The 18324-nt window shown below is 41.0% G+C and overlaps 1 protein-coding gene across 3 annotated transcripts in view; it reads right to left on the bottom strand.

The window, feature by feature from the left end:
• Positions 1-8403: 8403 nt before the first annotated feature.
• Positions 8404-18324, bottom strand: part of pitpnc1l (phosphatidylinositol transfer protein cytoplasmic 1 like) — a 101898-nt gene continuing 91977 nt past the window's right edge. The window contains 7 exon segments of one of the 3 annotated variants that reach the window (NM_001016639.2): positions 12757-13138; positions 13652-13781; positions 13783-13916; positions 14276-14362; positions 15976-16039; positions 16332-16487; positions 17174-17266. In NM_001016639.2, coding sequence (NP_001016639.1) covers positions 13686-13781; positions 13783-13916; positions 14276-14362; positions 15976-16039; positions 16332-16487; positions 17174-17266 — 630 coding nt within the window. In that variant the 3' untranslated portion in view covers positions 12757-13138; positions 13652-13685. 3 annotated transcript variants of the gene reach the window in all.

Genomic DNA, 18324 nt, shown 5'->3' with positions numbered 1-18324 from the left:
GATAGATAGATGATAGATAGATAGATGATAGATAGATAGATAGATGATAGATAGATAGAGGATAGATATATAGATAGATAGATAGATAGATGATAGATAGATAGATACATAGATAGATAGATAGATACATAGATAGATAGATAGATGATAGATAGATAGATAGATAGATAGATGATAGATAGATAGATAGATGATAGATAGATGATAAATAGAGGATAGATAGATAGATGATAGATAGATAATAGATAGATAGATAGATGATAGATAGATAGATGATAGATAGATAGATAGATGATAGATAGATGATAAATAGAGGATAGATAGATGATAGATAGATAATAGATAGATAGATAGATGATAGATAGATAGAGGATAGATATATAGATAGATAGATAGATGATAGATAGATGATAGATAGAAAGATAGATATATAGATGATAGATAGATAGATAGATGATAGATAGATAGATAGATAGATATATAGATGATAAATAGATGATAGATGATAGAGGATAGATAGATAGATAGATGATAGATAGATAGATAGATAGAGGATAGATAGATAGATAGATAGATAGATAGATAGATAGATAGATAATAGAGAGAGAAAGGAGGAGTAAATAGAGAGAGATAGATAGACAGATGACAGATAGATAGATCCCAGCCAGGACACTATCTACAAGGAGTTTATATGTTTCCCCCTGTCTGTGTGGGTTCCTCTGGATACTCTGGTTTCCTCCCACACCCCAAAAATATACAGGCACGTTAATTGGCTTACTATTGACCATAGTATGTGTGAATGCGATAGGGACCTTAGATTGTAAGCTCCTCTGGGGCAGGGAAATAAATATGAATAGAGGAGGGTCTAAATAATAATAAGATAAGTAATAAAAAGTAACAATAAAATTGTAGCCTCACAGAGCAATCGTTTTTTTGGTTACTAGGGTCAGTGACCCCCATTTAAAAGTTGGAGTGAGTAGAGGAAGGCAAATAATTGAAACTATAAAAAAATAAAAAGACTAATTGAAAAGTTGCCAAGAACGGGCCATTCTATAACATACTAAAGGGTAGATCTTACTTGTGTGCATGTTAAGCACAGATAGCAGCAGCCATGGCGCCATGAGAAGCTGAATATGGATTAAAGAAATGTAGATACACTGCAAATTCACATTTGTATATAGAAATCTTACACTGCTGGAAGGATTCATCCACCAACACCAATGATCCCTGCACAGCAAACTGAAAAGCTGGGCTGTATTAGAACAGTGAGGTTTGGGTTGCCCCCTTGTGGTTTCAGCAAAAATAGCAACAACACTGCAAAGAAAAATAGAAACAGGAGGGAAGCACCAAACCTTTTATGCATTGTGGATACTGCAATTTGTTTTTTTAATCATATATGAATATATTGCATATACATATATATAAGTTACTGCATTGTTACAGAAGTCAGTGACAGAAAACAAACTGCAAACAAAGAATTCGCACAAATCATTCAGTATCTGCATTTGGTGCATCACTAATAACAGTGAACCTTCCTTTCCCCCCAATTATTCAGAAATGCACTTTAAAAAAAAATCTACTTTTGCAAAAGACAGGGTGCAAAGTATGTTTTGTACATCCTGCAGCACATGTTGCACTAGGCCCTAGGGTTGGAGTTTGGTTGTTAGCCTAACTTATCCTAGCAACAAGAAAGTGACTTATGGGGCAGGCTGTCCAGTTGGAGGCCTGTGGAGCAGACAGTTGCTTCCAGGTATGTTTGGCTAGCACTAATGCACTGTTGCCTGGCGAGGGCTGGCAATCTGAGGATTGAGGCAAATGCCAGAGGGGCTGCTGTAAGGTGCCATAGTCACTTACTATTTATTGGCCTGGTGGGGGGGCTGTTTGGGCCTCTGTGTATTTGAAATGCCAGGGCCTATTTTCAGTCCCAGGCCTGGGTTGCACCATGGGTGCAGAAGTTTGTGCTCTAAAGTGGAGTACACTCCGCAGCCTTTGTAAATAACCTCTATGGAGTTAACATGGCTGCCAATTAGGGTGGACGTCTGGCTGGCATTTTACCGGCTAGGCAAGTTTGGAGGCGGTATTACAAATTTACCCCCGGCTCGCCCACCAGTTCCTGCTCTGAGTTCAGCCCTGTTGTCTCTGATACTGCTCCTGCCCCACCCTATTCTGCACCATTATCCAAAATCATCCCTCGTTGCCCCATCATGTCATTGCTCTACCCCCTCTTGCATCATTACCCACCCCCCTCTATCCCCTAGCAGGTATAATTAGTTAAGAAAGATGGCAACCCTACTGCCAATAAATGCTGTACTTTACTTATCAGAGTCAGTCCTAAGGTGGGTCTTGTACTGTGTAAAGCTCACAAGGGGGTCTCTTATGTAGAGATCATCCCATTATCAGGCAGTGGGCCAGACTGCATACCTCTCAACTGTCCCTCATTTCCCATGACTGTCTCTATTTTAACAGCTCAGCCCGCAGTCCTGGATCCTTATTGAAAAGTCCCTCATTTCCCTTTGATCCCCTGCACTGAACCCCAAAAAGATACAAATTTTCTCAAACTGAATTAAATAAGTAGCTTTGGCTCAACCCCCGCACTGAGATACAATTGTAACTAATAAGCTAAACAGGTCTCTTGGGGGAACTGAGATTCGCAGCTTAAAGGGCAATTTCACCTTCATTAGCAAAACTGTAATAACACATAAAACAACCCCAAACCCCCCCAGAAATGTTTCAAACTTTACATAACCTGCCAAACTGTGTAAAATAGGAGTGGCATTTTGGGGTGGTGGCAAAAATGGGTGTGGTAAAAAATGTTTGCCCCTGTACGCGCGCCATTTCTGTTTGTCCCTTTGCATTTTTCAAATGTTGGAAGGTATGTAACACCGTCATGGCAGCTTGCGTGGAGAGAGCTGGATTTAATAGTCCCAGGGGCAGTAGCACTGGCAAAGGTAATACAGTATATACAGTATTTTATGGGTTTCGTTTCTGTTTTAACCCATTCTCAATAGCTGCATCGACTTCACAATTTTCATTGGAAACTAAATCAAAACTCCTCACAATCCCAATATTTACCGACCATGTCTCCCGTGCAAATATTGGCCTGAGTGTCAGCAGCTCGCTCAGCGGAACGGCCCCTCTCAGTAACTCACATAAGGGCCCTTGACTCCCTCACTCGTGCATGGAAAGCAAACTGCGCGCTTCTATGGGAAGCAAAGCCAGGAGGGAAGCAACGGCTCTCCCAGTCACACCGGCCAATTATGGTTCTTGGGTACTTGGGAAGCTTTGTGTGCATCCGAGTCACAGCGTCATTGGGTTCCTAGCATTAATGCTAATGCTAAAAATAGTTAAAAAAAAGTTATTTGCCATGTACCATGTTGCCATATGGCTGAAAATTGGCCAGATATTGATTGGGCAGGTTTATAAATTGGCTTATTGATGTGGCCCTCTCCCCATGGGCCTGCATTCTTCAAGGTAAAAGTAGAGGAGTTCCCTGTTGATACAGGGCCCCTACCCAAAGGCGGGGAAAACCCCTAAATATGTAATGTCCAGCCAATTACACTCTAGGTTGGTTACTGGATTGCAAATCCTAGCATCCCACTGACATTCAGACAGTTCAAAGGGTTCATTAGGATCCACCATTTACTCATACTGATGGCGGTAGCCATCTTGTTGTGGTTGCCAGTGTTTTCAGACTGGACCCAGAGTTATGGCTGCCTCCTTACACCACCTGGTCAGCCCTTATCTAAATCTGGCACCCTTTGCTCTGCTCTTCATGGAGCTTTCATTGACTGGTGGGACTGGGTTGCTCCTATTATGTAAGGTGCTGGCCTTAGTGTGATTGGGCAGCCAAAGGGGTATCAGCGATACATCTCTCACTTGCAGGACCATGGCGCTAAGCACTTTTGGGTAGAAGCTGAACAAGTGAACTCAAGGTAGTGAAGTGGGCTGTTTGTGTGAGGATTTATGGTGGGTGAGTCCTTCAGGCAAGGACTGATATTATGCCAACAGGTACAAAAAAGGGGTGACACGGGCAGGCTAGACAGATTTGGGGTGTAGAGGGCGAAGAACCAGGAACAGGAAGAAGCAGGATGGAGAGGTTGAAGAACAGGCAGGAACATGGCAGAGTGGGCGAAGGATCTGGGACAGACAGACCACCGTGCTCAAGTAACCGAGGCTAATGCTCAGGTACAGAATGTGAGGAGGGCTGGGCTTATACAGGGCAGATCCAGCCCTGATTGGCTAACTCCACCCAACCAATAAGGCTGCAGGGGTGAAATAATATAGCCAGGGATTCAGGTGAAAAGAAGATGAGTACTCTCTTGGCCCAGGGCTTAGGGAGATCAACCAGGACGTCCCAAGATCAAACCCCATTAGAACCTTACAGTATGTCTGAGGGACTTGTGATCTCTACAGCCTGGAACTCATGATCTGCTGCTGGATGCTACACACTATAAAAATAAATTGGACTTCAGACACTCGTCCAAACTAGCTATTACCCACTGACCTCTGTTACCATTAATTCCATATTCTTCCAAAGACTGACTACAGCTATGGATTCTGAAATAAACAGGAGTTCCAAATGTTTCTCCTCGCTGAGTGCCCCCGTGTCGGAGAGATATGTTTATTTCAGGCCTATCGACTGCTACAAAGCAGGGGTCTCCTACTTTATCATTTATTCTTTTTGTTGGCTTCTCCCACCAGGGGCAGCTCTCACTATCACCGAGGTTAATGGATGATATTTCACTTTTCTAATAAATCTGAGCGCAATAAGGTTCCCCGTGTAGCGGAATATCTGCGAGTACCCTCCACTGAATATTCATAGACAAATAAAAGCCCGTAAATCCCTACTTACGACTAAATTCCCCTTAAAAGATTAATTAAAATTGTCTGTGGGGAACCTGTAGCTTCCACTGAGACCCCCCTCAAGTGAAATGGAACATTTTCAGACGTGTTGCGCGACAAATGAAATTGTTTTTCTGGAAGGCGTTTGCACCGAGCATGTTTTCCCCGAAGATGATGTTTCGGAAGAACGAGACGGTGTCTTTTGGCAGAATCTTCTATTAGAACAAAAGGCAACAGAATAAAAGTCGTTCAGTAACTGGGCTTTTTATTCGTACAAAGACCTTAGAAAACAGAAACAATTACAAAATACGCAATGTTACGGAAGAGGTAGCGCCCTTACGCCGGTTCTCTTCCTGTAGAATAACGTACGGCAGTGAGTCCTGGGGCTTAGTTCCCCTTACATTGCCTGACAGTGATAATAATAATCTTCCTATGACTTTTCTAACGAAATAAAACAACTTCTACTGGAATAAACGGGGATCTCTTATTGGCTATAATTTTGTAGACTTTTTTTTTCAGCAATTTCAGTGCAACCAACCTCTTCCGAAATAGTGTTACTACTACAACTTGTTTGTTAGAAAGTCACATTTTTGTCCTTCTTAAAAAATAAGATCTTGAATGTGTGTGTCCTATGCAAGTAACGCCCCTTTCCTTCTGGTAAGCCCAACCCCTTTAGTGATTCTCAAGCAGTGGGCGGGACTGCAACACCGTCATGGCAGCTTTCACGGAGAGAGGGAAACCCCAGGATTTCAAGGCTACCCTAAAGTAGTACAGCGGTAGAAACGTACACTGTATGACTGCCATTGTGCTGGGGATAAAGTGGATAGAATTTACAGTATGGAAATGGGCTGAAAAATATCATTTTCATTAGGTTATATTTTCTATTTTTTTTTAAGAAACGTATTGAGGCATTGCTTGTATTGTGCACTTCATGCAGTGATAGCCTTCTTAAAACAGAAGGTATTAAAATGCCTACAAACATAGGACTACCTTAAACCATAGACATGCTACTTACTCCTTTATGCCCCGGTGGCCAACAGGGCTTCCAGAACTGCAAATTTAAAGCAGCCTTGAACTTCAGACTCTTAAATCCAAACCCTGGTTAAATCCAAAGCCATAAGCAGTGGTCCCTAATCCTGTCCTCAAGGTGTAGCTTTGGGGATATCACCATATCATGAATTGAGAATGAGCCAAAACCTGTCCTCAAGGTGTATCTTAGGGGATATCACCATATCATGCATTGAGAACGAGCCAAAACCTGTCCTCAAGGTGTATCTTAGGGGATATCATCATATCATGCATTGAGAACGAGCCAAAACCTGTCCTCAAGGTGTATCTTGGGGGATATCACCATATCATGAATTGAGAATGAGCCAAAACCTGTCCTCAAGGTGTATCTTAGGGGATATCACCATATCATTAATTGAGAATGAGCCAAAACCTATCCTCAAGGTGAATTTGGGGGATATCACCATATCATGAATTGAGAACGAGCCAAAACCTGTCCTCAAGGTGTATCTTGGGGGATATCACCATATCATGAATTGAGAATGAGCCAAAACCTGTCCTCAAGGTGTATCTTGGGGGATATCACCATTTCATGCATTGAGAATGAGCCAAAACCTGTCCTCAAGGTGTATCTTGGGGGATATCATCATATCATGAATTGTGAACGAGCCAAAACCTGTCCTCAAGGTAAATCTTGGGGACTATCACCATATCACGAATTGAGAATGAGCCAAAACCTGTCCTCAAGGTGTATCTTGGGGGATATCACCATATCATGAATTGAGAACGAGCCAAAACCTGTCCTTAAGGTGTATCTTGGGGGCTATCACCATATCATGAATTGAGAACAAGCCAAAACCTGTCCTCAAGGTGTATCTTGGGGGATATCACCATATCACGAATTGAGAATGAGCCAAAACCTGTCCTCAAGGTGTATCTTGGGGGATATCACCATAGCATGCATTGAGAATGAGCCAAAACCTGTCCTCAAGGTGTATCTTGGGGGATAATCACCATATCATGCATTGAGAATGAGCCAAAACCTGTCCTCAAGGTGTATCTTGGGGGATAATCACCATATCATGAATTGAGAATGTGAAAAAACCTGTCCTCAAGGTGTATCTTGGGGGATATCACCATATCATGCATTGAGAATAAGCCAAAACCTGTCCTTAAGGTGTATCTTGGGGGATATCATTATATCATGAATTGAGAACGAGCCAAAACCTGTCCTCAAGGTGTATCTTGGGGAATATCATCATATCATGAATTGAGAATGAGCCAAAAGCTATACTCATATTGGGTATATATATTAAACAAAAGGAACAACTCTTATATAGGGTATATTTTCTTTGTAAGGTGAAGTTGCCCTTTATTATATAATCTATTTAACTGAATGTCCTTTGTTGGATATATGGCTGCAACCTTCACCTATAAACCAGTCCCTAGAATAGAGAGTATGGTATCTGGTCCAGTGATATTTAGTCTAGCAGACCCATATTTGTTAAAGTATTACAAGACCATAGCACTCCCTCATAGCAACCAATCAGAATTTTGCCTTTATTAGTCTTACTGCAGTCAACAGATCACGGCTAATTGCTAATTGTGATAGGTTGCTATGGGTTACAGCTCTAGAGTATAATTATGGCAGTTTTGATGATTTCCACTCCAGTGCATTAAAATATAATGCAGAGAGGAAAACGCCATCCCAAGCCTTATTTATATGCAGTGTTTTTTTTTAATCAATATACTTTTATTCTTCATGGTAACATTGTTCTGTAATATTGTATATACGGCCCATGGCGCACCACCTGTTGTTAACCCGCATTTCCCGTTATCCTCAGGCATTCTGGGATAAGTAGTTGGGCTCAAAGGACTGAGCTGCAAGTCTAATGTTCCTTAGTAGTCTGTAAAGTTAAAGGGAAACTAAACTCCCTGTATGTATGACTATGGACAAGCTTTGGACACCTTCCATGTCCCTCCTTCCTGTTTAGTTTGACCTTTTTGGCTACTATTTTTTTTGCATCCCTTTTAAGATCTTAGCCACAACCCCTTATTCACTAGTCCATCATACTGGCTGTATCACACTACGGGGCTGATTTACTAATCCACGAATCCGAATCCCGAATAGGAAAAAATCGGATTGGAAATGAACATTTTGCGACTTTTTCGTATTTTTAGCAATTTTGTTTTTTGCGATTTTTTTCTACGAACGTATCGAAAGCGTCCAAATGCGTTTTTTTCGTAATGATCGGTATTTTGCGATTTTTTCATCGCCATCACGACTTTTTCGTAGCCATTACGACTTGCGCGAATTGTTACGACTTGTTCGTATTGAGCGCTAGTAAACGGCGGGCAAAACCTTTTTTCGCGATGGCTACGAAAAAGTTGCGACAATTCCCGCAAGTCGTAACGGCTACGAAAAAGTCGCAACAATTTACGGAAAAGTCGCGACGGCGATGGAAAAATCGCAAAATACAGATTATTACGCAAAAAACGCATTCGGTCGCTTTCGATCCATTCGTGGATTAGTAAATCGGCCCCTAGGGGTCATTTATAAAGAATAGGCAAATTTGCAAGTAGTTACGCATGGCAACCAATCAGATAATTGCTTTCTCTGTTCAACCTGCAGCTGGCTAAAAAAAATCAAACTACTGATTGGTGGCTACGGGTTACTGCCCAGGAGCAAGTCTTTATAAATGAGCCCCACGGACTTTGGGGAGGAGTTAAGAAGGACAAGATGCAGCTCAAATAAGACGAACCAATCACTAAGCACTTTGTACAACACTGTATAAGGTTGGCCACAGCAATGTCATTGTACTGTACATTCATCGTTATTTCTTAGACTGAGAAAATATTCAGCGTAACTTTAATGTCTCTTCCATGACGTATTCAGACTTTCCATTCGTATCATCTATATATTGGAGAACCACAGATATAAACAACCACTTAAATTTCATGTATATAACAAAAATAAAACAACCGCACCTGTGTTTTACAGAACGCATACACTGCCGTTGTTATGTCCATATTACAAAGGGACTGCAAGTTGAATGCATCCAAAAGCATAAGACGAAGGCTTATACCAGGCTTGAATGTACCAACTTGGGAGAACCTGAACCCAAACCCGCTCTTGGCACCTGTAGCTCTAATAGATGTGCTCCAAACACACAAATTTTATTGTTAGCATGTACCTATATATGTATTCAAACAGGCTTTGTGTGTGATGGTCAGAAGGTTTATCAATACCAGTTGCTGGTAGTAGGCCGTACGGAATCCCAGGGGAGAGATCAAGTAAAACATTGTTCCGCTAAGGCCTGTGGGGGTTTTCTTTTTGCAACACTTACACCTGAGTCATATAGGTGTACGGTGTGTTCCCTTGAGCTATATATATGTACACACAATTGCACATTTGTTGACATCACATTAGTAGAGCCCTATTGACTGTAAAATCCCAAAAATTCATTTCACACCAGATTCTATAAAGAAAGAGTCCTATCTTGCACCTATGTTCTGTAACATACAAGTAGATATTTCAACGTTTTCAATGTCAGTCGTTCAGCTCCCACGTTATTGAGGAGGACTCTACAGATATATTTCTATATACAAGATACAAAATAAAGGGATTACAAACCCTCCACCATAAGAAGTACTGCAAAAAGAGAAAAACACAAGCATCGTCCTGTCTCTTAGGGACAACGTGCTTTGCCACAGCAAACGAGAGCTTCTACTGCAACCAGGGATTCTGGGTAGTAGCATGCAAAAGAGGAGAGCTCATGGTCCAATCCTAGCACTTGACCCTAATCTTTTTTTTTTTTTCTAACCATTCCAGAGATTATTTGCACCACCTGGAAAAAAAGTTGTAGTTCTACATATCAACCCCACTAGGTATTTTCCAAATATACATTATATAATTGCACCTTATACTCTTTCATAATATAAATATATCTGTACATTGGCAACTCCTAGTCCTTTGGTCCTCTCATGTCGGGAGAAGGTAAAGCACAGAACAGATCTCATCGACAATGTCGTTCTGACATTTTTGTAAATTGTGAAGACGACGGTATCTCCACCGCTGACATTTTCTGTGAAATGTCCTTCGCCATTTTTGAACATTGCAGTTCCTTGGCAAACACTATTCGGGGGCTGAAGGCAATCTGTGGCGTGGCTTTATGTCTGCTGATCCGTTGGTTGCTGCATAAGAACATGGCTCCGTTCCGTTGTTCCATGACGTAGAGCGGCTGATTGAATGTCTCCCACCACCAATGTTCAGCAAAGTGTCATTCTTGGAATCTATTAACAATTATAAAATAACAAATCAGTACACACAGTATCCTACACATAACATCCCCATACTATCATACTCAGATCTTAAATAAATGGCACCACAATGGCTTTTTAGATACAAGAGCTCATCGTAGACTCAACACTTGTCTTTAGTGTCTTCTCCAGGTAAGGGCTTATAATTATGCACCTCCTGTAAGTATTACAGGCAGGAAGCACTGTATACAGGTATAGGACCCGTTATCCAGAATGCTCGGGACCAAGGGTATTCCGAATAAGGGTTTTTTTTTCTGTAATTTGGATCTTCATACCTTAAGTCTACTAAAAAAATCATTAATTAAACCTAACAGGATTATTTTGCCCGCAATAAGGGGTAATTATATCTTAGTTGGGATCAAGTACAGGTACTGTTTTATTATTACAGAGAAAAATGAAATCAATTTTAAAAATCTGAATTATTTGATTAAAATGGAGTCTATGGGAGACAGGCTTTCCATAATTCGGAGCTTTCTGGATATCGGGTTTCCGGATAACAGATCCCATACCGGTAGTGTGTGTCATACATGATCTTTGTCTACAGGCAGTGAACACAATAAAGCCCCGTTATGGAGAACATGAAAAAATACCAACCATAGGCAAGTGTCTGGGTTTGTTGAGCTGCAAAAAACTTTTAAAACGAGATACCAAGAGCTAAGAGAGGTGGCATTAGTTTTTAGGTGTCGTTCATTTTTAGATGGGCGTGATATTACACCTTAAAGAGGAACAAGCATTACACTTAAAATTTAATATAAACTTCATGTCATGGAAAATATAGATTTTAAAATATAATCAGTTTAAATTTTGTATTCAAGCTTTAATATTCATTTCTCAGCAATCTGTCTCTCTATGCGCAGGTTTTGCGTCGGTGCTGGTTATTTTAAAAGACACTTTGCTCAAATAAACCATCTAGGCAAAGGGAGCACACAGCAATGCATTTCACATAATTGTCAATCAAATTCTATCTCTGACTCCTGCAAAATCATCTAAAGCTACTCTTCATTATCCCTGTTTCGGCAGGCTGTCTCTCTACATGTAAGATTTGTGTCGGAGTTGGTTATTTTGAAAGACGGTTAGCTCTGATACATTATCTAGGGTAAGGAAGCACATCACTAATAATTATCAGTGAAAATCTATCTCCGACTCCTGCACGATGCAAGACAAATTGCTGAGATGTAGATAAAGAAGAATAACTTGATTTTTTATAATTTTTATTTTTTAATATTTGGAAAGTTTCTCATTTCCATGAAATGAAGCTCACATTATATTTTCCCATCCCCAATCTTTGCCGGTTGGTCTTTAGAATGTGACATTAAATTTGTGATTCCTTTTGCGTCTCTCTATAAATTGTAATTTATAAAAATGAACATTCGTAACAAAGAACAAACAGTCGGTTGATGCGCAGTTTCCAAATGGTTAAGCAGTTGAAACGTGTCCATTGCATAAATCAAATTTCATTGTTTAAAGATAAAAATGTTTAAACATGTCCGATCAATTTTCTGACAGATGTTGGAAGAAAGATCGGCAGATTTACAATCGTTCTGTGCACACCAGCCTTTTGAGGGCTCTGGCAAATCTCCCTTGTCGCGGGCGACTAATCTCCCCAAAATGCCATCCCACCGGCTAGAATGTAAATCGCCGGTGGGATGGCATACGCGGCGCTGCGATGAAGTTTCCTCTCAAGGCAACTTCCGCAATTTCGGGGAAATCGCGGCGCCACGTATGCCATCCCACCGGAGATTTACATTCTAGCCGGTAGGATGGCATTTCGGGGAGATTAGTCTTGGGCGACTAGTCTCCCCGTGTGCCAGAGCCCTGATAATTCAATGGTTTTGTCGGATCGCACTGAGTTGAGTAAAGGATAAAGTTATGTGCATAGCCAGCTTTACATTTCTTTTCTGAAATATCAGGAAATTAAGAAACATTGCGCAGGAGAGCTACAGTTATTAGGATACCGCTAATACTTGCAATATATAATACCCTTCATCTTTGCCCCTCGCTTCCCCCATTGAGGCTTTTGCTTTGCCTCAAAAGGCACTACGAGCTGTGTCTTTGTCCAACAATTTATGATCTGTCACACACAAGCAGATGACATATTCCTAGCAGGAGGCTCACGTTCTGTTCCTAGAGGCATTTTGGCAAAAGCTGGGCATTGAGAGCTTACGGTCCCGACACGATAATTCACTTTTCGGAGAACCACTTGCAAGTATAGTTTTTTATTGTTGGCTGTTACGTTAACTGATATAGTAATACAAAGAAATGCAACCTAGCTAACCTTGGCTTTGTGCCTGTAGGATCCTACTGCAATCCTCTTCTCCTTCCAACTGTAACACGATATATCTAAATATACCATGTGCTAACCCTTCCCAGATCAGCTAGTCCTACCAATCTCTATGTATACACAGTCAACACTGACTAACAAACAGGATATCCTGTTACTACCACAGTGATAATGTGAGACCACAGAAAGCAGCTTTCTATCCACACAAATCCACTGTATTTGGAGTTATACTGCACTGCAATAGTATAACCCCCAAGCAAATTCCTTCCTGAATCAACAGTTGTTAATATTATATTAAACATGTATTGTGCTTGGAAAAACAATGTTTTATTTGTCACACTTATATAAATAATATTTTTCATTCTCCCCAAAGTAGTAATGAAGATAGACAGAGACTTCAACCTCCTATATTAAACCATCACAAGGTCAGTTTTTAGTCGTGTCTTCATGGAGAGCAAACAAAAATTGGTGTTTAAGAAGAAGCTGGCTTCAGTTGTGTTGCCTGGGCAAAACAAACTTTGGGGATGCCAAGGCCCAATGGCCTAAACAGGGTTGAAGTTTGGACCAAGGAGGAAGCTGTATTCAGAGAGTCCGATTCACGGTATCCAAAGGAAAGTCGTATTCAGGCAAAAGATTGGGGCAGGCAGCACTCAACTTAGTCAGGAACAAAGCAGAAAGTCAGGAACTGGAAGATCAAACCAGAATAATTATTTAAACACTCCCGAGGAAATACCTATATTTGGGCATTGAACCCAAGTCTTTGGCGTCCTTTTATTTAGAATTTTTGCTCTAAAGCAGAACATGATGGGTGCCGCCATCTTAAGAAGTAAGTGGAGCTTTCCTAACCAGAGCACTCCTGAGAATGGACCCCATTATTTATATAAAGTAAGACTTTCCAAACTTTCTATTTCAAGAATAGCTGATGGACCACATATTGAGCATCATCTTATTCTCCTATATCTAATATTCTCCAATGGTTCTACCAACTGCAAACCTGTAACCTAGAGCAGTCACCCCTATTGTCCTAGACAGCTCTTTTAAGAGGGTAAGGTGCTCTTTTCTCAACTATATCCTAATTGCTCAACAAAACCTTGTTTAGGACAGGATATCACAGTTTAATAGTATGCACCTCTCTAACATCTCCATGTAGTTCATAATCTGTGCCCAAATAGTCACATAGTTGGACAGCACTACTAAGCTCTAATAATGGTGAAAATGATCTAAGACTAGATCACTAATCTAGATTCACTGGTGCAAGTAGATTTTCTGATTCAGTTAGGCAAAAGGGACAAACAGGAGGCTGTAGTTCATGGCCAACTTCAAGACAAAAAATATATATTTGTTTTCCTTCTCTTCCTCTTGCACCAGTGGTTTCCGAGCAACATGTTGCTCACCACCGCCTTATTTGTTGCCCCCAGTGGCCTCGAACAGCTCATTTTTGAATTTCTGGCTCGAAAGCAAGTTTCTGAGGAATAAATAATACACATGTTTACTTCCAAAAAGAGCCATGTGAAGCTTACAGTTCACATCTCACAGGAACTTTCATTCATGCTTGTGTGGCTCCCCAACAGTTTTCATATATAAATGTGGTTCAAAGGCAAAAAAGGTTTGGGACCCCAGCTTTAGACCTTCTTGTCTCTCCCTATGCTTTAGTTGGAGACTCTATGTTATTTACAGAGAAATTTATGTTGTAGCAAATTGTGAAAGATCCCTTAGTTCATCGCCTAAATCTGGAGAAACATCAGAAGGTGGAGCGGTATCCTTTTGTAATTGCTACCGTTGAAGGATATTTGCTTTAAATATCAAACAAAAAAAAGTTCTTACCTTGTGTTTTCTTCTGAGAATTCACTTTGCAGTTTGTCTCCTCCTGAAGTTTCTTCTCAAACCTTCTCACATCCTCCAAAGACATTCCTAGCACAAGCCAAAGAGCAGAGCCATGAGCAGCTGGAAAATGTTTTTGCATTTCTAGTTTTTAAACTGATTTAATCATATTTTTATCACATGTACAAAGCAAATCCTGGTGGAGATAACAGAGATTGTTGGGGAGGGTGGGGTTCTGGGGACTGTGATTGCTGAGGTTCTCTCTAAGAAAACAACAGCACATCTCTGGGCAGGCAACTTCTCATTCATTTCAGTGGGAAATGCTAGGTCCATGGCAACACTAGGCAAAAAGGTATCACTCAAGAACACAGAATTCAACTCATATCTGCACAATGGGTTGCCAAAGAAGATGTATTTATTATCACAATGGCCATGCCTAGGACGATGACTGCAATCTCTGAGATAATTGGATAATTACAAATTCTGGGGGGGGCAGAATTATTTATGGAAAGTGGGTGAGGCTGAGGCTAATTGTAGTCTATGATGATCTTAATGTGGCTTGAGGGGTTTAGGATGCATCCTGCATCTATGGAATGGGTCTCCGCTATCTGCTATTTCTCCTTGGTGCTTTTTTCTCTCTCCAGCTTCCATGTTATTTTAGAAGCCCATGTTATTTGTAATCTCCTCAACCCCTCACCTTCATCCAATACTTATGACCATGTTATCTTTGTTTCTGTCCTCTGTTTTACATTTCTTGCATAACCAACTAGAAAATCCCACTGCTATCACATGCAATGATCCCCAACCAGTGGCCCCGGGGCAACATGTTGCTCCCCAACCCCTTGGGTGTTGCTCTCAGTGCCCCCAAACCAGGGAGTTATTTTTGAATTCCTGACTTGGGGGCAAGTTTAGGTTGAATAAAAACAAGATTTCCTACCAAATAAAGCCCCCTGTAAGCTGATAGGGTGCATAGAGGCCCCTAATAGCCAATCTTAGCCCTTATTTGGCTCCTCCATGAACTTTTATGGTGCTTGTGTTGCTCCCCAAGTCTTTTTACATTTGACTGTGGCTCACGAGTAAGAAAGGTTGGGGACCCCTGCCCTACACAATCTCTTACTAATCCCAACATCACAAAATGTTATTATGTTGCTCAACAACACTTGGGGGTGCATTTAGCAACTCTGGAGACAAACATCACGGGTGATGCTGCCCATAGCAACCAATCAGCAATTAGATTTGAACACCTACAAGCTAGGAAAGAGTAGAGATCTGATTGGTTGCTATGTTTATTAATAAACCCCTTCATTTGGCTTTCCCCGGCTTTACTACCCATATCTATAATGAGTAGTGCTGCCAGTATCAAACACCTTACTAAGAACTGTCTCCAACTAAGCTCAACCTTCCTCTGTAATCTCATCTATAAGTATTTACCTGCTGCTTTGCTCTACTCATACTCAAACTATTGTAAACTTCAAGCCATTAGTCCTTCACATACACATCTTTAATTAAAACACATTTTTTCACATAAAATTCAGAGACAACCCCTAAACCCCAACCACCCATCACCAAGACTTTAAAGCTTTAACAGTAGGGAGACTTTACCTTTTCTATATAAAATATACCCTATTTATTGGCTATAAACTGTATCAGAGCTACCAATGGCCAATGCAAGACATTCGTGGCCGCTGAGTGTTTCAACTTACCATACCATTCATCCATCCAGGCTACTGCTTGCCTGTGTCCTGCAAGTAAAATGTCTCTGATATTCTAGAAAATAAATAGAAGAATCACATTAAATTATGGCTAAATGGAAAACCTAAAGCCGATCTCAGGAAATTGCAAGTGTCACATTAAACATATTATTATAATACACACGAGGCAGATTGTAATAAAAATGTTGATTTGAGAACAGGCAAATTACATCTGAAGATCATACAGAAAATAGCACCCGCTGCTCCATGGATTTATCCCCTGGATGTTAGTACTGTATTATAACATACAAAATGCCAGCTGCATGTACTGTGTGCACTATTACATTCAGTTATAGTTTATGGCTTACCTTATGGACAAAGCTTTCTACTCTAGACTGGAACCCGTAAACCTCAAATTTGGCTGCCACCAGTTTATATGAGCACATAATGGGTTCTGATGTCTCTCTCCAATTATCTAACAGTGGCCCCCGACCTGTCTTCACCGAATGGAAACTGCGGAGATCCTAATGGAATCAATGAGAGTTATGATGTTGCTAATGTGAGAAGACATCAGCGATACACAAATATAATTAACAAAGATCCAATGAAACAACACATTGAGGAGCAAACCAACTGAGCCATGAAGGCAGATACATTGCTGCCTAGAAAATAGGATGGCCGTAAAGGCCAAGGTATTGTCAAATGAGCAGCGGTGTGCAATTCAGCTAGATTGTAAGCTCTTTTGGGCAGGGCTCTCTTCACCTCTTGTATCGGTTATTGATTGCTTTATATGTTACTCTGTATGTCCAATGTATGAAACCCACTTATTGTACAGCGCTGCGGAATATGTCGGCGCTTTATAAATAAATGTTAATAAAAGTGCAGGTAGGAGCAAATATGAGCAAAAAGGGAATTACCAACTACTGTACAGAATACAGTACAGGCACTAAACAAAAGTCAGACGGCCACTTGACTATAGTAAAGCCTTACATGGCTCAACATTAATTCTGAATTGGTTACTTCATCGGAATGGGGCAAAAATGATGGCGGGGCCAACTGATATCTGGCAGGCTTGAAAATGGCACCAAGCAAGGTGATGCAAACCTGTTGGTATTTGGGCCCCAATAAAGGGAGTAACCATGTCAGCAGCTAATGTCAACCCATATCAATACCTGAATAACTGTTAAGGAAATCACAACATTTTGCTTACTTCCGACTTCTTGTAATACCCTTCTGTGATGTCGTCAGCAGCAATGTCTACGAAGCAAACATCATCCTCTGGGGTGGGCTTGTCCCCAAAGACCTGTAACATCAACCCAGAATGAGAGAGCATTATATATAGAGCATCAAGGCACTGCTCTGCTTATAAAGAGTGGGCATTGGGCATCATAAGTGCTATGGCACTGGGGGTTTTGATCTCTGCTACTAGTGGGAGTGCTCAAAATGCCTATGACCTGCCAGGAATGACTGTCTATTACCATCAATTGAATGTCCTGAGAACATGATTATCACTGAGCTCCTCATGTGTGGGTCTATGCCAGGGATCCCCATCCTTATATACTCATGAACCACACTCAGATGTATAAAGTGGTGGTGAGTTCAAGTTCCTTGGGGATTCCAAATAAGGGCTGTGATTGGCTACTTGGTAGCCCCATGGGGACTATTGGCCTGCAGGAGGCTCTGCTTGGGGTAAAATTGTTTTACTTGACTTGTCTTCCAAAACTTGCCTCCGAGCCAGAAATGGCTTGGAGAAAAATGGCTGAGAAAAAAATGGCACCTACTTTGAGGCCACTGGGAGCAACATCAAATGTGGGTGGTGAGAAACATGTTGCTCCCGAGCCACTGGTTGGGGGAATCACAATATATCCATAACCCAAGCACCCTGCACCCAGGCCTTCCTATATTGTCATCAGTGGCTGATGTTATAGCACCTACTGGCCATCCATCTCCTGCCCTCAACTGCTAGAACACTGTGCCTCTCTTTTTATTCAGCTTTGGTCCTTGCAATAGTTAACTTCTTCACCAAGGAACCCAGTTAACCTTTTCATTTCAATCCTTTGTAACTTAATGCTAATATATATAGTATATTTGTATGTGTGATGGAGATAAACGTAGGTTAAAGATAGGGGATTATTCCATTTAAGGCTCTGCCATACTACATAACACTTTATTTATAGGAGTTATACCAAGATAAACTGCTTTATTTAACAAAATATCCTAATGATCAGATTTTGAGTTATTATTATTGAGCATATCAGCCATTACGGTGTGGAACAGGTGGAAGGATTTAGATGGTTTACCTGGGCCGGTTCACAGGCAGATTAACCTTGGCTACCAACAAGTCCTGAAGCACAGCTTGTA

The sequence above is a fragment of the Xenopus tropicalis genome, chromosome 7 (assembly GCF_000004195.4).
Source record: "Xenopus tropicalis strain Nigerian chromosome 7, UCB_Xtro_10.0, whole genome shotgun sequence".
NCBI classification, from domain to species: Eukaryota; Metazoa; Chordata; class Amphibia; order Anura; family Pipidae; genus Xenopus; species Xenopus tropicalis.
Note: the sequence above shows the minus strand (reverse complement) of the source record. Positions and strands in the feature narration are given on the sequence as shown.